Source organism: Mastigoproctus giganteus, chromosome 1 (assembly GCF_048544385.1).
Source record: "Mastigoproctus giganteus isolate SK-2022 chromosome 1, ASM4854438v1, whole genome shotgun sequence".
Classification (NCBI taxonomy): Eukaryota; Metazoa; Arthropoda; class Arachnida; order Uropygi; family Thelyphonidae; genus Mastigoproctus; species Mastigoproctus giganteus.
The window spans coordinates 203,547,201-203,571,583 of record NC_143575.1 but is presented as its reverse complement, the minus strand read 5'-3'; the positions used below and the strand labels follow the sequence as shown (position 1 = coordinate 203,571,583).

Sequence of the window (24,383 nt, the reverse complement as noted above, 5' to 3'; positions counted from 1 at the left end):
CAGGGACAACTATTTCAAGAAAATTCTGTATACAGGAGGCGTCAAGGGAGGAGATGCTATGCCCATAGTTTTTGTTCCCACTCATTCCTTTTCACAGAAGAGCCCATCTGATGGTGTAAACACTGTTTCTGTGGTCAATTTTCTCTCTACAGATAATCAAGATTGGTTCTTGAAGCAGGATATTGTCCTTATCAGGAGAACTTGGAACACGCACCCATCGTCCCCGTGGATAGCACAGTTAGTAGGATCGCCTTCCTCTCCACACCAGATGGAAAAGACCTGAGCGAGTTCTGTCGATGATGGAAGGAATTTTTATGGGCCTTTTTCACAACGTGGCTGAGTTAGTCGGTCTCAAGCGAGGGTAGCATGGTTTTTTCGCGTAAACACAGAAACTCGGGTTTTCGTCCAACAAACAGAAAATCGACCACAGAACACGCGCAATTTACAGACAATATACACGGAGCAATATAGCCTTAGTTGCTGATGCTCCTACAACAACAACGCACCCGTCTTCTAACATCAGGGAAAGGAACCAGTATTGTGGTGGTCTAATAGTCTAGTGAGGCGTCATGATAAATAGCCGTGCCGATCTCCGCAACTTTGAAGGCGATTCCTTAACTGTTCAAAAGAAATTTTAGGCTCCATGTAGAGCTTCTCACAAGTTCCATAGGTCCTGAATCCATTTGCATGGATGATAATGCTCTCACACATGGACTAAACTTCGCGAATTCCATTGAACTGGGGATATTCTTCCGAGTAGCAAGCTCTCCGGACCTTAATCCGATTAAATATCTTTGAGATACATTAGGGGGCAATTTAGGCATTTCAGTTTCTTCCCAAAACCCATCATGTAAATCTCTAAGTTACAAGAGCAAAGCTCTTGTGACTTAGAGATTTATTACAACAAAGCCTTATCATCGAACTTATGGATGGCATAAGAAGTCCATGCGAGAATTGGTTTGATGTTAGATTTAATAATTTTCTCCTCAAATCCTTAATTACGCAGGACTCTCCTCTCTATTTTCGGTAGTCATCGTCTCATGAATATTTGTTGTTAGTGACTTCAGTGCGCTCAGTGCTTATCCTGGCACTGTTAATGATGGAGTTGTACAATTTGTATGATGGATGTACAATTTATTGACTCGACTTGTTGAATTTGACGTCTGAGCATAACCTAGAAAAATATGTGCCTTTTCGACGAGGAACGATCATTTAAGTTCTTATGTTTACTGATCTATAAGCACAAAAAAATCAAGCTCCAAGATATCGCTGTATGGATTTCGGTAATACTGCGATATCTTGGTATTTTAGTGAATTCTCACCATAGTGACAATTACTGATCTCATCTGAAACAGATGTTCAGATATGCAGAATGTGACGGTATCAAACTATTTTTAAAAGAAAATAACTGGCCACAAATAAAGATCAGCAGTGATGTCAGTGTTGAAAATGCCACCGTATCTGTCATCGAAAATTTCATTATTTATGTCGTCCCAGAGTGGCTAACTTTTCACGTTGGTTCAAGAAGCAAGTTATCTTATCAGTGAAAAGGAAACATGATTTACACAGAATGTCAAGTTAGAGTCCGATTGATTATGAAGTTTTTGCTGTGGTACGTAATAACTGTAAATTTTATCCATTCACTTCATACTTCTTGTGTGAACTAAGTTAACACAGGCTGTCTAATCAGTTACAAGGTGACAATTTTAAATCTTTACGGAATTTTGTTAACATGAAAGTTACCCCGAATACCTACTGGCTTTGCGTAAACACAGTAATTTTCCACGCTATCATTTGGGGTTTCCCTTACATCGTAGTCTCGGGTACGCCGCATCTACACTCCTCCCCGCCACTCTTCTCGGCTCTGATTACACTATGTGACGAACACTCGTATTGAATATGTTCAGCAGCACCATTGCCTGCAGAAGCAGAATGGCGCAGTCTTCATTCACAGCTACTTTCTGTTTCTCAGATGGTATTATGAAATCGTACAGGTTTATTACGATGAATATTAAAATGGTGTTTAAAAAGCTACGCAACAAAAAGCGACCCCCCCCTCCCATTCCTTCCTTTGACGAGCTGTTCGGTGTTTTCAAATGTGCCAGATTAATATGGCTGATTCGGTACTTAAATAACTGGTAAATTACTTTTCGCGCTCGAATATAATTGGATGATTTAAAAAAAAAAAAAAAAAAAAGGAAACAGACATTCTGTTTTTAAAATTTTTAAATTCTGTTTTTAAAACAAACATTCTGTTCAAAAACCGAATGTGTGTCTGAGTTAACCATTATTGAATAAATAGTGCAATTCCAAAAGCTTAACTCTCTCTCTCTGGTTGATGGTAAGAGGCAGCCAATTTAACCTCCAAATTTTAAGTTTATTTAAATTCTGTTGGTATCTAAATTGTTTGTGCGTTTTCATTGTCTGATTATTTTTACTTCTCTCTCTCTCTCTCTCTTACTCACTCATTCGTTCGCTCGCCCGCTACTTGTACAGTTTCTGTTAGCGTGCATATCTCTGTTTACCATGACACGACATCAAATAGCCCCTTGCTGAGCTGCACTCCTCGTTTAAGCTATCTCTAAATAAATAAAGTTGACATGCATCAGGGTAGACGGCTAACGTCTTCATACCGTCGATAGGTCGGATCGATGAAATGTTCAATCCTGCGCACGAGAGAGAGATAAGCCTTCGTGTTAGGGAATGCTACGAGTGCTACTGGCGGTACTTACATTATTTCAATATTTTCAACTAACATGCTAACCTAATTCCTATGTACAGTTAATTAATATTTAGCGCAGACGTTTTGCTAAACTCTGCTGAACTTATGGCAATGTACGATGAGGTTTTTGTGTAGCTTCACATCGGTAGCCAAAATTCCATATCAATTAATAATGAGTATAGAGAACGTGATATGAGTGGGAGTGTACGCACTATTTAAAGTTTTAGATATAAGAAAACGTAGGAAATACGATTGAAAATAGATGTTTTTGCTTTTTGCGAAAGAGCAACACTGATACCAGATAGCGGTATATAGTGTTAGTGTATAAAGATGTATTGACCAGTTTAGAAAAGGCCAGTGAAAGAAACAGGATTATCCTGACTGAATATAATAGAACAGTATTAATGTGAAGTTGGTCTTTTGAAAGGGTAATATGCTGATATGACCGCAAGGAATTATGGTATTCTTGTGTGATGCTTTTTCTTATCTTTCTTTTATCCCTTGGGCGCAGCTCGTGGAGCTGTGCCCATTCTCTGAGCGTTTGGAGTATGAACGCACTGGTGACTATTGAATTTTTAAAGATGTGCTACTATTCCTAAAAAATGGGTGTTATCGTGATAGTTGGTCCGTTTTTCTAAGAGGAAAACTGAATTTACACGGAGATAATTCCGGCATCTACTTGCAGTGCAAGTAGAAAGGGAATGACTGGAATCGAAATCGTTGTATCCTAACAAACAGAGATAATATTCCAGAAAAGTGTGGTAATTGGTAAACATCTGTACGTTAAATTTGCTACTTCGTATTACAAGAACATGTTTATTTAACGATTGGTCTTAGCAGAGATCGAACAAGAGAAACAGAATACATTGGAATGAGGACGCAAAATGATACAGAATTTCTATGAAGAATTAAACACACACACACACACACACACTCTCTCTCTCTCTCTCTCTCTCTCTCTCTCTCTGAGTGACAATTAAACGATCGTAGATTACTAAAAGCAGTTGTTGTGAATTAATTGTATTATTGATAGTAAAGTACTGTGGCTCCAAAATCGTGCATAACGGTTTCTAGGCTCGCTTAATGTTCAGTAAATCATCACCGCTGCTACACTTGAATAAACATGTGATTGGTCCATTTGGTGCATGCAGTAAATTGCTGACAGAAAGGTGATCGATCACAACACCGCTAAGCTTAATTTCTCACACAAGGAATGGAACGAAGAAGCCAATCAGTTAGGGAATACCTTGTCTTAAATGCACTAACTTCCCCGCAGCACACCACATTACGGTCGTAAATTCTCTCAAGAGTATTTGTCATTGGACTTGAATTCGGAACAGATTGTATCCTAGCTCTGACTTCCTCTATAAGGTTCTACACATAACTAATGAATGCTGCTGATAATGCAATAAACGCACATCTTGATAATGCTTGCTGTCTTATCAAATGATGTGAAACCTTGCAATTACTGAAGCGAAAGAAATTTCCTAGGTAAAGTGTTGTCACAAGATTTCTTGTCCACTGAACAAGAGATATTTAGATAGTATAGCACTTCCTACACAAATTTCATGTATTTTAACTACAGACTATGTATAATCAGTGTCCTTCACTTCTGCAAGAGTTATATTCTGTTAATCACTCATCTCATTCAAAATCGAAAGTGAATTAACCCTGGAGACGTAATGTAAAACTATAATATAAGATATAGCAGATAACTCATTCAGATTTGCAGATTGTCTGAAAACGATTGTCAGCTTTATTCTTTTGGTTTCTGAGTTACTTTGTAACCATTTGCTCCTCAGATTAAGATAAGATTGAAGACTATGTGTAATTAGTACTGCTCACCGTACTAGTGAATTAGAAACTGCTTCGCTACCTTGTATCAGTTTTGCGTGGAAGGTGTGAGGGGGCATTGAATTTATTAAGATGCTGAATAACTTTTCTCTGTTTGGCATCCCGTTACAGTGAAGAAACTCTCCGCCTTCCTTTTGTTTGCCACTTAAATGCCGTCACATTTTTGCCAACAGCGAATCATTTTGAAATACATTTTAGCCTTGGAAGAAAGGGTACTGTCACTAGAAGGACACATCCACAAATAGAAATCATTACGGAAATAGAGCGAGATCTAAGTGACACTTCGCTACACACTATCATCCGGTCCTTCACACATCACCGAAATCCAGTACAAGGGTTTTACAGATGATGGGAGTCTCCGAAAGTGACAAACATGTCAGCTGCCATATCGGATGGTGATCTTCGTTTCCTTTCTCTGTAAAACAGTGTCAGCTTATGTCCATAGCAGGCAGTCTTTAACAACTGGTCTAGAGAATACTCGGTGTACTTTATAAATTTACGCTACATGCCATGCATGAGAGAAATGAATATTGTACTTTTTATTGGCTTAGGTGGTTATATCGTTTTTTACATATATTAGTTCTTTGTCGTTTTTTATACCAATATTCTCTTTTTATAGAAGCGTGTTTGTTGTTAGCTGATTGAAAATTTTCTTTCTTTATTTCTTCAAGGTTAGAAATCCAGTGCGATGTCCACCAGCTGTTAGCCCCTAAACAATACAACCTTGAAAGCATACTTAGTCATTAGTCCCATGTGTTAAGTGATTTCCATTTTAATATTGTTATGTTTTGCCATTTAGAGCAAAAAAGAAGATGATCACATCCAACTCGGTAGTAGGGTAGCACAGATAATCAGAATTAAGTAGACTTTTATGGCTAAGATTGTATTAAAGAAGTTAAATGAAACCGCATGTGTATATGTAATTGGTGACTTTATTTGTAAAATTGTCGGCAATGGATATGCAAATGATTACTCTGTGCTAAAAATAATATGCAGCATATATCATTATTACGTGATTTATTATGAATAAATAAAAAGCCTTTTGTTAACCTTTTGCCAGATGTTCACTTTATCATCCCTTGTTATTTTTCTCAAGTGTTATTCCTCCATCCCCTGAAAATGAAGTCTCTTAGTTTTTCGTATTTTTCTCATCCATATGCAGCTAATAATTATACAGTGCTTTCAGATAATTTACTTTGCGTGAATTAACTGGAAGCATTTTTCTGTTTGATGCCATTTTAACCTTATTTGTTTTTAAAATTTTTTTCTAGATTATGGGCGGAGGTGTTTCACGTGAGTGCCAGCAGCGGCGCTGTCAAGTGGCAGCAGGTGTCAGAAGATCTGGTACCCGTCAATATCACTTGTATTCAAGACACCCCAGAATGTGTCTTCCACATCACTGCCTACAATTCTCAAGTGGAGAAGATCTTAGATGTGCGGCTAGTACAGCCTGGTAAGTTCCGCAGTGTTTGAATTAATTAACTCCAAGTGAATGTCAGTCAGGAGATCCATTCCATTAAATTTCAGGGATTCAGTTGGACTCAGATCTCTGAAATAAGGTAAAAGACCCGACGAAGTTTTCATGGTTAATTACTAATGCCTGGCAGCTGTTTTTGTAATAAGGTTGTTATTTTATGTTTATTGGCACATGGGTATCAGGGTTATTTTGGGCCTATCGTAACAGTATCACACAGTGAATCTTAGGTTAGTATGGCACACTTCGCTACCTCTTTCTCTGTACAAGTTGTCAATAATGAATTGCTAAGCCACTCATTCCCGCAGCTTGGACCTCATCATGGTAGTGGAAGTGTTTGTCCTCCTAACGCCTCATTTAGTAGGCCAGAAAGATGGATTATTTGGCCTGAAGTGTAATAGTACTTCAAAATACAGATTATGAATGGTGTCAATTGATGCGCAGGCACTGTAATACTGGGTACAAGTACAAGCCTCCGTTTTATGTAGCCTTCAACGGATTGCAGGCTTCAGATGACTGCTGACTGTTCCCCCCCCCCCTTTTTTCCGTGTAATTGGCCAGAATGACCCAATGAAAATGTATAAGAGGACAGAAGAATGCACCCATGCCTCATCCCCAAACACTAAACTGTCTAGGAACTGGCTCTTAATCTTCAAACCGATCCAGAAATACAGGCCACGCATAAACTCGTTATTTGATTTGCATGAGTGGCTAAGCATACAACCAAAGATTCTCTATCGATATCCAGGAATTATGAGTAGTTTCACGATGGAAGATTTGTATTTGCAAGAGAAAGAAACTGTACAAAATAATGAAGTTCCATGCCATTGGTTCGAATAAAGAATCGTTTATTTAATTTTTGCTGTTTTCACTTGAATCAGTTCATATTTAGGGGTCAAAATATCACCTTTAAATATGACAATGATTCAGAATATGATGAGAGTGACTGTTATATTTTGAATCGCTGTCAACAATTTATTTGAATCCTCGGCACTGCTGTAAACCAGGTCCATTTGAACATACGAGGGGGGAGGTGTTGACAAATTCTCTGCCCGATCCACTTCCATTTTTTTTTTTTTTTTGACAAATGGGGTGTCAAATTATGAAAGAGCTTATCTTTTTATGTGAAACGACTGATTTGCCTCAAAGGTATGTAATATCAAGTTTTATTTTTTGCAAGTTGAAGGAAGGATGTCAGCTCAAAACGTAGATTTCAGGAAAACTAAAAGTAGAGCGGTTATGAAATAACTGTTTCTACTGGAGAACACACACACACAATTCATGCTAATATGTTGGCGATGTTAGGAGAACAGTTTCCATGCTATTCAACCATCAAAACTGGGTTGCAAAATCAATATTTTTTTGACACTGAAGATGTATAAGAGGACAGAAGAACCAGTTTTTGTGACTGTAAATGTTGATGCCGTTCACACCATAATACTGATGACACTGTCTGATAGATGAATTTCTGTTAAACGGATACCTGAGACTCTAGGCATATCCAGGAACGTGTTGTATATGTTATTCATGAAATTTTGGACATGCTTTCTTCAAAAGTGGGTCCCCAGATGTCTTAATATTGATCAAAAGCAACAGCATGTCCTGTCGTCAGCTGCCATTCTTCACCATTTTGAGCAAGGTGCCAACAATTTTTGTCGCGAATTGTGATAATGGATGAAACATGGTTGTTTCGTTATGATCCAGCAACCAAAGAAGAGTCTAAAGGAATTGAGGCACAGTGGATCCCCGTCCAAAAAAGTTCCACACCCAGAAGTCTGCTAGGAATGTCACGGCCTCTGTCTTTTGGGACAAGGATGGGATTTTATTTATTGATTTCCTGGAAAACTACAAAACGATAACTGCTGAAAATTACTCATTATTTTTGGGAAAAATGGAGAGAAAATGAAGGCAAAATGCAAGAGAAAGCTCACTCGAGTAATTCTGTTTTTTTCAGGATAATCCTCCGTACACCCAGCACATCAAGCAAAATGGCAGAACAAAATGGCTTCCGGCTTCTTCATCTCCATATTCACCGGATATCACACCCTCGGACTAATTCTTCCCAAATCGCAAAAAAACGTTTAATGGTATCAAATTTGCATCAGATAATAACATCATACGAGCAACAGAAGCCTGGCTTGGGGAGAAGCCTTTCGATTTCTGTTTGAGAGGTTTAGAAATGCTGGAACATCTTTGTGAAAAGTGTGTAGAGTCGAAAGGCGAATATGTTGAATAAACATGTATATAATTGGATTATCATGTTTCTTTCAATTATAGGCCGAGAACTTATCAGCACTTCTCCCTCCAGGTGTATATATATATTTCATGATACTATTGAAAATCATGATAATATTTAAAACTGGCTACTACTACTGTTGAAAATCTAATATTAACAGTATAGGTTCGAATTGTATGTAATAAAATTGCCAGTTATGGCGAAATTGGTGACTGCATTTACAAATAAAAAATGCATTGTTCACTAATCCAAAATTATTTTTTAATAAAGATAAAAATATGACGGTAATGCACATAAAGGCTGAAAATAGCTGCTGCTTTAGTGTCCATTAATTCTCCTACCTAAGATAGGCATTCCATCCCATCAAGCGAGGTTATATTTGCTATATTAGTTTATCCACCAGAAGAACTAATACGAAACAAAATCCTGTCTACGGTAATCAATCAGAGAAATTCCTCTTTTCCGTTCTCATCTGTCCGGTTTATCTGGCAGTTGGGTTCTATCGATCATCACCAACGATATTTGAGAAGGATAAGCTTCAGAAAAACGTAGCGTATTGCCGTGTATACGAATGAAGAAGTAGACGACGGAGAGATTACGGATTATTAATGGTGGGAGGGATCAGATAACCAGAGGAAGAGTGCCAATAAGTACGGAGGGAAAGGGAGGCGTTAATGGTGTTGTCTTGATGTCGCAAATGACGCAGCTAAAGTTAAACAAAAGCTTCATATGTCGACGACGTCACAGATGGAGGTAAGATATCACGAGCATGACACGGAGATTGCATTGGACAATAACTAGCATGCTAGGATCATGGTGTTGGGTAAAAGTAGGGGGAGGCGAAGCACACTTAGGGGAAAAAAAGTGACGATTACCTTTATTCCTTCTGCTAGAAAGTTCCCTGGCGTATACATTAGTTAGAACAATTAATTATAATACAGAATGCAAATAATGAACAACAGTAATAAATAGAGAGTATTTGATGATAGCCAAAATCGTCATTTAATAATAAAATTTTTATTAGCATAAATTTTACACCTATAGCTGTAGAACTGCCTGCAAGAGGGTACGCATTTACATTATTTGTATAATGGATGCAGAACAAAAATAATAGTGTGTAATAATCTATCAGCATACAATATACATAAATATACAATAAATAAATAAATTATTATTTCAACAACACTAGAGCCTGGTGCTGATTTTAAGAATACTTGATATGCATATTGTGCCGTCTGAGAAACCCAATTTCTCCGCTTGAGATCACCTAACCACAGACTCGATTGAAGAAGACTGAAATTTCTCAAATCATCGACGGAATTGAACCTAACTCCTCAAACGGCAATGTATCGTACTAAGTTGCCACTGAGGAGACATACAGTAGATATAGAATGAAAACTTTACGAAGGTGAGGTAAAATGTAATTTCCCTTATTGCATAACTTTCAAAGGAATAAATAAATCAAAAAGAAAAATAAGCATTATAGATAAAATAAGTTGTTTTTAATTTGATGTATAATTTTTTTACATACGTCACGTCATGAAACATTTCTGTATGCTCTCCGGTGACCATTCTTTGGGCTGAGAATTAAATAAATCTTGATTGCAACGCAGTAACACGATCCTTCTCGGCCAATGACGAGGGGTTTTACATAGAGAAAATAAAATGAATTAATGCTAGAGGACTCACACCGAAATCTCGAGCCTCTGGGCTTCTAGTGTAGATTTATCCGTATTATATGTAAAGGTTATGGGTTTAAGATTATTTAATTTTTTATGAAATCCCCAAAAACGAAAGATATTAGAACCTTTTAGTACTTAGTACCTTGTTTGAGTTATGTTGAGAAGACACTTTGACATTAGTCTTATTCTGTAGTAGTAATTTTCCGAAAATACTGGAAATACTCCTACATGGAAAGGATGGCTGTTCCACAAAACAGAAGTTGAAAGTATAAATGAGGAAGAAGAAAAGTTGGTTCTGTGAGTTTGGAGTTGAATAGTGAAGGAATACTGACTAGTTACGGTACGTGTTTGGCATGGTTTGAAAGAGAGTTGGGAAATTACTGATTCCAATTCAGTGAGTAAGTAAGTAAGGTTACATCATTAGGTTATGATAATGCTACATTAAAAATTATATTTGCATAATTTAGAGTGGTATGAAATTAAAGATGAGTAATCAAAGTGAATTCAATAGTATATAAGTATAAAATGAAATAGAGATTATACGAAAATTTTGGAAAAAAATAAGCAAAATAATGACACTTTTCGGTTGAACCTCCAGGTGATCATGGTGGCGCAAATCCTCTGCTCTACAGTATAATGCTTGCGATGATTTCTTTTCTATGCTTTTTATTAGAGATAAATTGATGATTCTGAACTGTGTGAAGCATGCTGGTGGAGATGAAGCGGTCAGTTGTTACGGAGAGAGAGGGTTCTGATGTGTGATTGTGCAGTGAAAAATATACCAGAAATCAGGAGAGCGGGTGTAGCTTATAATCACTGTCCGTATTCGTCTGACACAAAACATTGAAGCTGAAATTCAGATCTTTGATGCATATAGAATTCAGGGGTGAAACATCGTATAAACGTATTTAATGGAAAATGAAGAGTCTCTAATGTGAATTAGATGCTGCTTGACTATCCATCTTAATTTAAACATTCTGATGTGAAGGGCTCCAAGATGTCTGACTATAGCTTTGGTTCAAATATCACTCCTAGATTTGTGTTGCAGTAAACCTTCTGGATTAAAGTGCTGTTCAGCATCACTGGAAGACGCGGTTTATTTGACTTTAGGGAAATCATCATTTCAGTTTTGTAGGAATTATTTGTATATCATAGTTTAACATATATTGAGCAAGATGCATGAGTTTCAGCCAATTCTTTCAGCTAATGATTGGGTTTGGAAGTTTTTCGAAGTTGGAGATCCCTTGTGCTCCCTCTGCATGCTTGTTTAATTTGAATTCAGATTCATAAAAATGTAGCGAAGTTTAATCGCCAGTCATCAAACGCGATAAAAATGTGTCTACATCAGCAGTAATTAATTTTAAATTCTCTTTTGATGGCCATCATCTGATGTTCGTCATGAATGAAAGGTCTCTGGAAACCCATTGTGCACAAACTTTGAATGTTCCCAAATATTCATGTATTATTGTTGAAATTCTTTCATGGAAATGTTAAGTACTTTTCAAGTTCCTACACTAATTCTTCTGTTTTCTAATTTTTTTCAATCATAGCGGTTGTTCAGAATTGATTTTTTCAGATGGCCGACCTGACCTTGGATCATCCTCAATTGAATCTCGTCCTCTTTTGATTACTGGACGATGTTGAATTTTCTAAGTATTCGTTCTTCTACCTACCACCATAAAAAATTAAAATTTAGAAACTTCATAAGACATCGATATTCAATTTATTTCATGTCATCTTTTTTATTTTTAAGCTATCAAAATAACCTATTATATAATTTATTAATACATTTTATATACTCTGTTCTCAGAACTTTTTGACCACCATCGCATGTTCACTCTAGGTATCTCAGAGTGCTTTTTGGTGTTATTTTTTTTGGAGAGTGGGCGGAGAGTGATCCTAACTGGGACTGTGCAGGTAAGGATTCCTGATGCCATATTTGTAGAGGGAGTCAGCTCGTGGCATCTTTGTCATACAGGAGAGTAGCAGGGGAAATATCCGGACTGTAGTAGTAGTAGTAGTGGCATATGATGCAAGAAAGCAAGTGTATGAGCTTATGCAGAATCAGCCAAAAATACAAAACAATTCCATCTAAATGTTTGTCCAGTTCTTCCTCAAATTTATTTAACCTATCAACTTCCACAACGACAGATGGAAGTTTGTTCCAGCAATTAACCACCCACTGGTTGAAGGCAAATTTCCGCACATCTGTCTTTCCTCGATTTGAATTTATGCCCCCTTAGGTTCGTAATCTGAACAAGTGGATGAATACCATCAGAATTCAGCGTGCTTAACCCATTCAAGGCCTTATACACCTCAATCAGATCACCTCGCAAGTGCCTAGTCTCCAGCTGCTGCAGTTTCCAGAATTTAAGCCTCTCTTGGTAAAAGGATACCTTCATTTCCCTCACCAATCTTGTTGCCCTCTTTGTACACGCTGAAGCAAATCTACATCCTTCCTAAAATGAGGCCTCCAGACCTGTACGCAGCACTCAAGGCGTTTCCTGACCATTGCCTTATACAGAGGGACAATCACCTCCTTTTCCCTGCTAGCAAAATTCCTGTATATCATTGGCAAAACCCCATGACCTGCCCTGGCAGCCTGTCTGCATTGCTCAAAAAGCTTCATATCTGACTGCACAGTTACTCCCAGGTCTTTTTCATTTTCTACCAACTTAAGTGTAGTACCACACAGTTGGTACGTTTCTTGGGGGTTACTTCTACCCATATGCAGTACTTTGCATTTGTTAATTTTAAATTTCAGTTGCCATTTCTCAGCCCATCTGCCCAAATTTTCTAGATCCTGTTGCAGTAGCACGCTGCCATTACTGTCATTAACAACCCTGCCAACCTTTGTATCATCTGCAAACTTTGAAAAGATGGTTGCATGATCACACCTGTAAGCTAAAATGAAGGTAGACGGTGAGCTAGTCAGTCTGGGCACAGTCACTGCGGCATGATATATATGAAGGCTATTGGTTGGAAGTTGGTATGCCTGGGCATTAATATGAACCTTCCGATTGTGATTTCTTGTAATGTCAGGAGAAAGTCTGTTAAGAGATTATTATTATTATATTAAAACCACTCTATTGGATCTATATTAGATCTGATAACTATATTGGATCTGTTAAGAGACTTTTTGTTTGATGCCCTTTTCGGTTATCTGGAATGAAGATTAGATGATGATGATGTCGTCACAGCCACATTATGGTGGTATCATTTATTGCTTCTGTGGTTTATGTGTGATATCTATTTTTGTGAGAAGCGAATAAGCGATTACCACGACTGACGTGAACTCTTGGGTAGCACAGTGTGTAGAATCGCTGTCCTCTCCACGCTGGGTGGGAAAGACCCAAGTTCGAGTCAAGTCGGTGACGTGAGGAATTTTTATGGACCTTTTTCATAACGTGGATGAATTAGTCGGTCGCAGGCGAGGGTAGGCGTGGTTTTTTCTCCCAGAAACTCGGGTTTTTCGTCCAGCAAATGATCTTGATTCCCCTTTTTTCTGTTTTTTTCTTTCTTTTTTTTTATATATATAAATAGTTGCCGGCTGATGTTTGAACTTTTTTGGACATGGAAATGGAGATATTTTATGGTGAAATTTTGTCTGTGTTTTTAAAATCATAGTGACGAATCCATCCAGGGTTCATCTGCAGTTGCAGTAAAATTAAAAAAAAAAAAAAAAAAAAAAACATCATGCACACCGAATACTTTCAGTTATCAGTAACTCAATAACTACGCGTTATTTCAACCTAATGTTCAAAGATGCATCTATTTCAAACTGTGTAACCTTGCAAACGAATAACTACACAGAAACGTTACTATGCACGTGTTAATTATAGCAGGGAAAAGGAGGACAGGCTGTTCAAGGTCGTTCATTTGGCTTCTTCCATAGTGTTATAGCGAAGAGAACTTCTGTAGATGGTTGAAGATCATTTGTTAGCTGACCTCTTTTTTCTCATTCTCTATACCTTTCATCTACATAATTCGAGTACCGACTGTTTACTTAAATTTGCATTTTTTAAACCAACAGTTTGTTGCTGAGATGAGGTGGAATTAGATGCTGCTTAATAAACTGGTAAGCTTGAATGAATCGCAGATTAGCTAGTGAATGACCTTTATCAGTCTATAGAAATGCTCTCGACTATAGTATGGAGTGGGAAGCCAAGTGAGTGACTTTGAGCCGCCTGCCAGCTGTAGAAACTATTAGGTACATTGACAACCTAGTTGGAACTTGCGTCGCCACCAATGTGAGGTTATGAGTTAAGAGGAATTACTTTTCAGTTCACCTTCGTGCAATGATTTGCATTTACAAAATAAGCGAGTTACAGATATGAATAATAGATTAGATTTAACTTTATGCAAATTAGATCTCTCAGATTATAAAGTCTTTTAGTCTTTCAGCATGATTTATCAACAGTTTATCCACAGAGATAGTGAATCTGAACACGGGTGGGAAAATCAGGATTATGCAGTCTTCCAGCGATTCATACTGTTTGCAGGTATTTGATGGCGGAGAAATTGCCGCTCTTACTACATCTGCCGCACTAATTGTGTGATAGATGTAGTAAGATTTTAAGATAGAAGTTCTTATTTCTGAAGGTTGAGCTTGATTCCGAGAAACATGAACTGCTTTGCCTAGGAGTTAGCTTCAGAGTTGAATATGACTGTGCATCTCTTGCGTCTTCTGCTCCGTAGGGTATCGTATATCTAGAGAGCGTTGGTGGAGGGAGGGGGAAGGAAGCCCCGTTCTACCCGATTTAATTTATTTAATTAATCATTTACCTGGATTAATTCTGTTAATTAACCTTTGAGAAGAGCTAAGTCAGCTTTACTTAACAACTGATGAACCCATTAATTTAATGCTGTAACACTAAAGAAATAAATATCAGATATTCTGTAGCCGAGTGGTCAGGAGCGGGAGTGCAGTAGCACGCGCTCCTTGAGTAGACCAGGGTTCAAGCCTCTGACTGCTAAATATGGTCGATCTGCCAATCCGCACTGGACCAGCGTGGCAGATTATGGTCCATTTCCCTCAACATGAATTGTTGAGGAGGCTTCCATCCTGCAGTGGGTTGATAATTGCTGCAGCGTACATATTCTAAAGAAGGGCTAAATAATAATAATAAAAATATTTGTACACATTAAATATAATGATTACAGTTAAGTAGACAAACCTAACCCAAAAAATTTAAATTCCTTTGAAAAAAGAATGTTGAAAAACTTAGTTGATGGTACGATACACCAAACATAATTGTTCTTATTTGGTTTCATCTCCTCCAGGAACACGACTTGGTCAGGCTTCAGAATGTTTTGTGTATTGGAAGGATCCCGCCACTGGAGATACCTGGGGACTAAATTTTACCTCACCCATCGACGCTAAACAGTTTAGAGAATGTTGTGTAAGTATTCACATTTATTTATTTTTAATTTTGTTCCTGTTCCGGCTTGCTTGACAGCAGCCGGGACAGGAACTGTTCACTGTATTAAAAATTTCAAATTTTAATACAGTGAACTCTATAAAATGCAGCTCCTCTAAGATCTTTTAAAAATTTTAAATCTCTGGATTAGGGAGAGCTGTCCCTAGTGATTAGGCAGTTTTGAAGAAGCACATTTCAGTGAATATTAAGCAGTAGCAACTAAACTTTTTTACATCTGGAAACATCTAACACCTACAGACTGAAAGACAGTACGAGTGGTTAAAATGTCAGTAACTGTTAAATTTGCTAAATGTAAAAAAAAAAAAAATAATGACAATAAGCATGTTTTGTATGCCAGTTTTAGATATATGCCTAGACAGAATATCCGTGATTAAGAAAAAAAATATTTTCGCTTTAGAGATTAAGAAAAATATTGACTATTTTTAAAAACCAATTATAACAGTGTATGTGCATTCTTTATCAGTTTATAGGGCACCTTGATTTTTTTTTAATCGTAAAATGGCCTTGAGCCGTTTTTAGGCACATTACCATATATACGTAAAGCGCCCCTTGTCTCCACCATGTCTGTCCGTCCTGAACAACCAGATTGTTACCACATCGATATCCAGCCTGTGTACCAGAACTCCTCATGCATTCATGTTGCTACCCAAGAGCTATCCCTCTACCTTGTGTCCCTCTACTGCACACCAGCAGGTGATATTCAAGAAGCCCTGAACCTACTTGAGGACTTCCACAGCAGAATCGCACATGCCGACTTGTCATAACAACAGATTCTAATGCCAAATCCCATCTTTGGAACAGTAACCAAACTGATTCTCGTGGCGCCCTCCTTGCGGACTTCATTGTGGCCCACAACTGGACGGTACACAATGAAAGTGGTAAAACCTACACCTTCTCCAACGTGCATGGGGAGTCATTGTTCTTTGGTGCTAACAGACATTTCTAACAGGGACCACCGTGCCATCTCCTTCACTATCACAGCTACAGCACCAAAGAACAATGGCAACAATCTGGAGGACCTTAGAAGATTCTCAATCTGAAACATTAAGTGGGCTAAATTTAGAGAATCTCTGCACCTTGACTTCAAAGCGACAGCTCCAAACCTTAACAACCTCTCTGAGGCTGAACGTGCTTGCTTGTTACGTACAGTCATCCCTCTTCATAGCCACTGAATATGCTGCCGAACGAAAGGAAATCCATACTCCTTGGTGGGTGCCTCACCTGCCCCCTCGGGGAAAAAGTGTGGGCAACGGTGGGTTCCATTAGGGGGCCCAACTGCTAAAAGGTCAGAAAAATAACATACCACGACTTCACACATCAGAAGATTATCCCCTACGCTTCTTGTATAAATCTCTGGTCTTCACAGAGCTCTGGGCTACACGAACAGAGTACATAACGCGGAGATGGGGGAAATCCCTGGTGCCGTTAGACCCCAAACACTTTGCACTTTATACACTTTACTCCTTGGTGGACACAGGAACTTACTCATCTCAGAAAACAAACGCATGTGGCACGGAGACCCTTTCAGCGGCGCAGCCACTGGCCTGGTCTTGACGTTAATGCTCTCAAGCAAGAGTACAAGGACAAGCGAAAAAATCTACCATAAAGCCATCGCAGAGAATAAATTAAGGTCTTGGAGACAATTGGTTTCCCAAGCAGGGAACACTAAACCTGGGGGGGGGCATAGTATTACAAAATCTGTAGGAACAAAATTTCTGCCTATATATATATATATATATATATATATATATATATATATATATATATATATATATATATATATAACGCAGTGCAATATCAAAACAGGGAAACATACGACTGGCACTCAACAGTTGAGAAAATCATCGACCACATCTTTCCCGAAGATGATCCCAATCTTGACAATATGCATCAAATTCGAGCAGACAATGCCACTTATGAAGTACCCTGGACGTTGATCTTTTCACTGCTGTTCAACTTGCTGCGGTGGCCAAATTGAATCCTAAAAAGTTTGCATGCCTTCACCTGGAAGAAAATACAGTCATTACCAGATTTCATTAGCTCTACTCAAATGTTTTGTTAAATCTTTATAACAAGTGCCACTTGGAAGGCATATTTCCCAATTTCTGGAAGCAGGCACCGCTCAAAATTATTCAAAAAATCGGGAAAACCTAATACCCACCCAAGAGCGTACGTCCCAATTTATCTGTGCCAACCTGGGAAAGCTGTTTGAAAGAACGATTGGTCCCAGAATGCAAACTATTCTAACTCACAAATCTTTCATCCAACTCACAGTATATCTTCAAGAAAGTACCCTCCGCGGATGCCATTGCAGTCCTTGTAGAACAATGTACCATTCCATGGCAGTCTATGAGATGACTATCTTTGTGGATTTTGAGAGTGCCTTTGATACCCTTTGGTGGGAGAGTGCCTTCAGGTTCCTTAGACTGGCAAACTGCAATCAATATATTTACAAAGTCATAAGATCCTACTTCAGTAACAGATCAATTGAGGTCACTGCCCAACACCTGTAATATTCAAAATTGATAAACAGAGGTTGCCCACAAGGGTCAGTGCTAGGACCACTCTTTTGGAACTCCGTACTTAACCAGTGGCTCACCAGGAGCTCTAACAACTGCGTAAATTTTGCCTATGCGGACGACTTGGTTATCTGCATTGCAGGAGAACCCTTCAGGATTGAGCAAAGATTGTCCTGGATGACTTGGTAAGCTGTACCTTCACAGATAAATTAAAAATATCAAACACAAAAACAAAGCTAATGATCTTAAAAAACTGGTTGATTACCGCAGACCCCCCCCCCTAAAGTGCTCATTCACGGGAAGAAAATTCCATGTGTGGCAAAAACTACCTACCTTGGCATCATACTGGACCACAGGCTCAGTTTCCAACCACACGTGAACATTTTAGCAAACAAATCCGAAAGCCTTTACCATAGCCGTCATCAGGATCTCCTGATGACGGACTGGGGTCGCACCAAAAGAATTGATTTCTCTACTGTAAAGTTCTGTTCTTGCCAATTGGCTCCTATGCTGCTGGGGTCACTAACAGTGAATTACAGGCCTAACTCCTTTCCATGCAAAGAACCATGCTGCTTGTGACAAACAGAGTACCAAGAACCTCAACTAATTCACTGCAGGTTGTATCAGGGACCCTACCCCTGGACCGCTATATAGCATAAAGAGGCTGCATCTACAAGCTTAATAAAGGCCAACCAACCTCACTCCTTGGAATAGACTGCAATCCTGCTACAAATATCAAACAGGAAAAAGTAAACCTATGGAATAAACTCCTCTCCCTTTGGCAGGTTAAATGGGATTTTCACTGGAGAGGTCACCAGAGTTTTCATCCCGGATTTCACCTTTGCCACGAATAAGCCGCATTGTAATTGGTTCTAACAGGACATGGTATGCTTAAAGTGAAACTGTTCCAATTCGGACTGCCTACAAACCCTCATTGCTCCTGTGGGGAAGAGGAATCTTGGAACTACATCCTGTTGTCCTGCCCCAACTACGAAGAACAACAGGCAACACTTAAAAATAAGTTTCAGAACATCTCAGAAGACAATCTTAAAAACCTTAATTGAAAATGAGACTAACTTTCAAACCTTTCAAATCTTCACCAACGACGTCTTCAACAGAAGAATGCAGATGGTTCACCACACTGAATAATTCAACAAACCCTTGTTGAGCTGTCCCTGTGTCATGTACCAGCCGTCCTGGACTTATTCTTTCGATCTCTGAGGTTGTTCCAGAGATGCCAACCGCTGGTGTTTTTATTTATTATTATTTTATTTATTTATTTTTACTTTATTATTATTATTATTTATATATATATATATATTTTTTTTTCCTGCTGGTACTCAGGACTTGGCATCCTGGCGTTCACTGGTATTGCACTGCCTCCAGTGAATGCGGGATTTTACCGCACTACTGAGGCGCAGATAGTAGAATATTGCCCGGCTCCACGTTCCTTGGGAGGGGCATCGGGTAGCAGTTGCTCAGGTGTTGACTGCTCACATTTCAGATCCTGTTTACAGAGATTCTGTAGTCAACATAGAATTTGAGGAGATGGACCAGGTCCTTGAGCCGCTACAAACAGGCCACATACATAAATGTCATTGAGTCTACATACATCCATACATGTATTTCTTTTACTTTTGAGTGTTTGAGAGTTTTGTTGCGTTATATAATTTGTAAGAGAAGCTCCATTTTCTGCTTGAGTTTCTTACACAGGATCGAATGATTGTAGAGTGTTTATGTATTTTTGTATATGTGTAAAAAAATAAAAATAAATAAAATGTCTGTCCCGTCCGTCTGCGTGTAATATGTAACAATAATGGATGGATATGATATGTGTGTAATATAATAATAAAATTTTAATAAAATATAATAATTAAGATTTTCATAAAATTTTATATTGTGGTCTTTTAGTAAAGTTTATCGAGCCATCTAAAATTTCATTAAAATCACACCAATAGAAATCTGGCAATTATTCTTTATTTAATACATATCACTAAGACTATCCATATACCTTATTATAGCCAAAGCACTGGATATTTTTGTTTCCATGCGCTGATTGGAGGAATGAATGGACAGTATGGCGGGTACGCAGAAAGAAGTACCATCGGCTCGTAAATACAAGTCCTTGCGCTATTTTTTAAATAAATCATGTATTATTATTATTATTTGCTAACCCACGTTAAATGTAACGTACTGTATATGTTAACTTTGTTCTCTGTTCTTTAATTAATTACGCACTTGACGAGTTACATGCCCAGTTATAATGGCGGCAAAAAAAAATTTCGGTTTTGTTAAATTAAATTTATTGTTTGTGCATATCAGTAAGTCTTTATTTATGGAATCGATTAACCATCGATTTAATGAAGCATCTATTTTTATGCTTCATTAAGTTCTGTTCGCTCTCAGTTGCTCTAAAGTGACGTAAAACTATTAATCAACTCACGCAAGCGCTGTACGACCAGCTAGCTATAGAGCTGTAATTTGCACGAACAGTTCATGCTAACTTACGAAGTTTACTGAATAAGAGATACTACTAGAGGAAAGAAATTGAAAGCTATAATATAGCTTAAATACATGGCCTCAGAAAAAAAAGTAAGATGTTTACAGGACTATCTTGTCCTTTTCATCTTTTTTAGGAGCCAGCAGGATTTAAACTCTATAAAAATAACATATTAAGATTATAAGAGAACAGCCAATGAGGCGTTTGTTTTGTTTAAAAGATGAGACACTACCATGGCAGCCTGTTTCAAGAATTACTGATCCTGCATCAGATAGCAGGTGGTCTCTGGTAACAACACTCAGAGAAAACAGAGATTTAGCTGTATCACAATTTGAAAACTCTGATTTCGTATACTAGATGGCAGCTTACATCGAACAATTTTTTACAACTATTTTATCCGCCTTTTGTCACTAGAGACCTGCTGTTGATGAAGGATCAGTTTGAAACAAGCTGTCATAGAAGTCTTCTATTTTAAACAAATTTAGAAATAACCTTTTTGTAAGGCTCCCTGTTTGAAAGTAATGCAGTACCAGGTTAACTCGTTGCAGAGGAAAGTTAGTTTTGCTATAAGAATTAATATTACTGCATTTTCTGTGCAGTTAAAATCCTGCTGTCCAAAACGGATCAAAGGACAAAGTAACCGTGAAAGCACCTTATAAGGAGAGAAATGTCATACTTTTTTTTTGGCACGGATGGTTAAAGGTAAATGTGATCAGTGATACGAATACCGGATTGCCTTCTTAATATTTCCGGATTATTTATTTATTGTGAAAATGTGCCGGATTCTAAAGTATTCGAGATTGTAAAGTGTCGGAGTTTACAGAGTTTATGTATCTTGTTGCGAAGTGCAGTTCGGAAACTGTACAGTTCCAAAAATTAAATTGGAAACAGTAGAACATTCATATCGAATTGGAAACGGTTGAATATTCGTATCGAAACAGTTGAATATTCGTATCGAAACAGTTGAATATTCGTATCGAATTGGAAACAGTAGTTGTCTTTTTTTGTGCTTATTATGTGATGTATGCTTTGCAAATAACTATAGCCTTCTATAAAATACCATTGCATAACAGACTCCATTCTCTTTCAGTCCCCATCTTTCAAATTTTCACGGAAGGCGTCATCTTCTTATTCGTTAAAGCTGGAACCACCAAAGGTGAGTAAGTTCTTTCTTCATTAGAACTGTGCTTAACCCGAGTTTCTGTTTATTATGAAGTGTGCATCATATTTCGAGGGTTTAGTGTTAAACAACGTTAACTACAAAATCATTTTGTACTTGATATTTTTGTAAATAACCAAAACAAAGTCATTTGATATTTTTTTGGTTTACCGAAGATGTACTTATACTGCCTAAGCTAACGTGTAAAGTACTAGAGAGATACAGTTCTATGACATGATATGCATTGTTATTTATACAAAATAAAACTAAAATTATCGCAAAACGAAAATGCAATTTTGTAGTTAACGTTGTTTGACACTAAACCCTCGATTTTGTCTTATGGAAAAAGTAGGCTCCTGTCATCTAGCGAGTTTCAACAGAAAATTTACTTGGATTGTGTAAAAGCATGAAATGGGACTTAATATCCTCCAGGAAATACCACCCTGTCGCCATTTTTTTTTTTTTTTTTTGGAGAAAAACTACAGTGAATATCGCTTATTCATCCGAAAGTGCTGTGCTCTCGGAGTTCACACACTCTCTCTCTCTCTCCGAGTTATACCCTGCCAAGGGCTACAATTACTCTAGGTGGCAGATGACTCTCATTAACAGGTGCAATATCACCACTTTGCATATTTGGAGGCTTGAAATATTGCAGCCCATGTTTAGTCTCCAGAGCTAAGTTCCACTCAACCCTCCCTCATCTCTTCCATCGTGCAGTATGATTGATGTCTTTAGAGGTCATGATAAACACCCTGGCAAGATCCAAACTTCCTTACATTTCGAGGGTACATCTCTAAAACGGTGATCGCATGCCGGCCGCTAGTTTGTACACCGGACCTAACCTATTGGTAACTCTCTAGGAGGCTTCCGGATCAGCTAGTGTATAATCTAGTTGCGTCTACTCTGCCAATAGTAGCTGGAGGAAGTTCGAGTAGTGTACATGCGGGGGGGGGGCATTGTCTGGCCACGTTGTCAAGGATCTGGGTATATTCTTACCATGTGTACGCCATATCCTAAAATTTCATTACTTCATATATGTCCCCCCCCACTGTTTTTTACAATTGAATACACCATGAATTGTCAGACTAATAGAGCAAACTTATCTCCAAAAGATCTAAACCTCCCAAACACTTCCTAGTTCATTTCACAAATATACGTGGTCTCAGTTCTAATCTCAATGATATCCATTTCCTCTTACACTCTGCCAAACCCCATATACTGTTCTGAAAGAATCTCAGTTATCAGTTGATTCAACCACTACTCATCTCAGTTGCCCAAATTATTCAAAGGTGGTGCTTGTGCGTATGTCCTTTCTGATATTCTTTGTCAGAAACTTGGTAATTTGGAATCTCCTCTTTTCGATCTTCTCTGACTTAAAATCTCTCTACCTCATTCTGTCAAATTCATTTGTCTACCTTTCTCTCAACTCCACTAATCACTTGAAACTGTTTGGCTTCCTCTCTTTGCAACTTTACTTTCCCCAGTCCAACTTTCCTAACAGTGAAGTAATTTTCCTTGGTGATTTTAATGTTCACAACTCTAGCTGGATTCCGTTTTCTAATCACTCAGACCCAGCTGGTCGAGATGCTGAGGCTTTAGCAATTATTAATAACCTCGCACAGATTGTTCATTAGCCTACCAGAATACCAGACAATACTAAACATACAGCTAACACGCTTGATCTTTTTCTCACAACACCCCTTCTAAGTACACGGTCGAAATGAGTGGTCCTTTAAGCACCTCACAGCACAACTTGGTGATTGTCTCTTCTCCAATGGAGCCTTTATCTCATGGCTATTCGCAACCTAGCGTTGTTTGGCGTTATAAAAATGCAAAATGGGATGACCTGCGAGATTTCTTTTCTTCTTTTTCTTGGTCGGATTACTGTTTCAAAACTTCTGATGTCAATGTTTGCTCAGATCGTGTCAGTGAAATTATTCTTGTAGGAATGGAATCCTTTATTCCACATAACAATCTCGTCCTTTATCTAAACCTTGGTTTTCCAATAAATGTGCTAAGGCTGTTCAAGGGAAGAATGTTGCATATCGTAATTGACTTGTTTCCAATTCTTGAGTTTTATTTTCTGCCTACACCAAAGCTCACAACAATTGTAAAGCAGTTATCAATCAGTCCAAACTAGATTTTGAACAGGCTAATAGTAGAAAATTTGCATCTTGCCCTAATGGTAGCCGAGCATTCTGGTCTCTTGCCAAAGCTATTGGCCGCAACTTTTGCCCATCTCTGCTCCCACCTCTGCCAAAACCAGATGGTTCCTTTGTCAGTTCAGCCAAGGATAAAGCTGACCTGGTAGCATCCCATTTTTCTTCCAACTTGGTAAAACACCTCCAACCATTCCCAGCCGTTCCATTCAATGCCTCCTGTAATCTTCCGTTAAAAGGATGTCAGAAGGATTTTGTCGAATCTTGAAGCTAAGAAAGCTCCAGGTTCTGATGGTATGTCTCCACTTGTTTCCAAAACCTGTGCTTCTGAACTTACTCCTGTATGTTCTTTGCTGCGTTTTTTCATTTTCTTATTCCAAAGGCGTTTTTCCTTCTGCTTGGAAATTTGCTCATATCCAGAGAGTTCCTAAAAAGGGTGACAAATCTGCCCCATCCGATTATCGTCCCGTTGCAATTACTTCTACACTTTCTAAAGTAATGGAGAAATCAATTAACCGCCAACTCTTAAACTAACTAGAAACCTTCCGTCTGATCAACGGTCGCCAATATGGTTTCTGCCAGTGTCGATCCACCGGTGATATGCAGGCAAATGTTACCCATTTACGTACAAATTCAA

At 38.2% G+C, this 24,383-nt stretch overlaps 1 protein-coding gene across 7 annotated transcripts in view; it reads left to right on the top strand.

Annotated features, from left to right (window-relative positions):
- Positions 1-24,383, top strand: part of LOC150091454 (protein still life, isoform SIF type 1-like) — a 1,372,582-nt gene that overhangs the window by 375,182 nt on the left and 973,017 nt on the right. For all 7 annotated transcript variants that reach the window (XM_090375616.1, XM_090375656.1, XM_090375640.1 and 4 more), the window contains exons 3-5: positions 5,848-6,029; positions 15,252-15,370; positions 21,519-21,584. In XM_090375616.1, the coding sequence (XP_090231742.1) occupies positions 5,848-6,029; positions 15,252-15,370; positions 21,519-21,584 (367 nt within the window). The remainder of the gene's footprint in view (positions 1-5,847; positions 6,030-15,251; positions 15,371-21,518; positions 21,585-24,383) is intronic.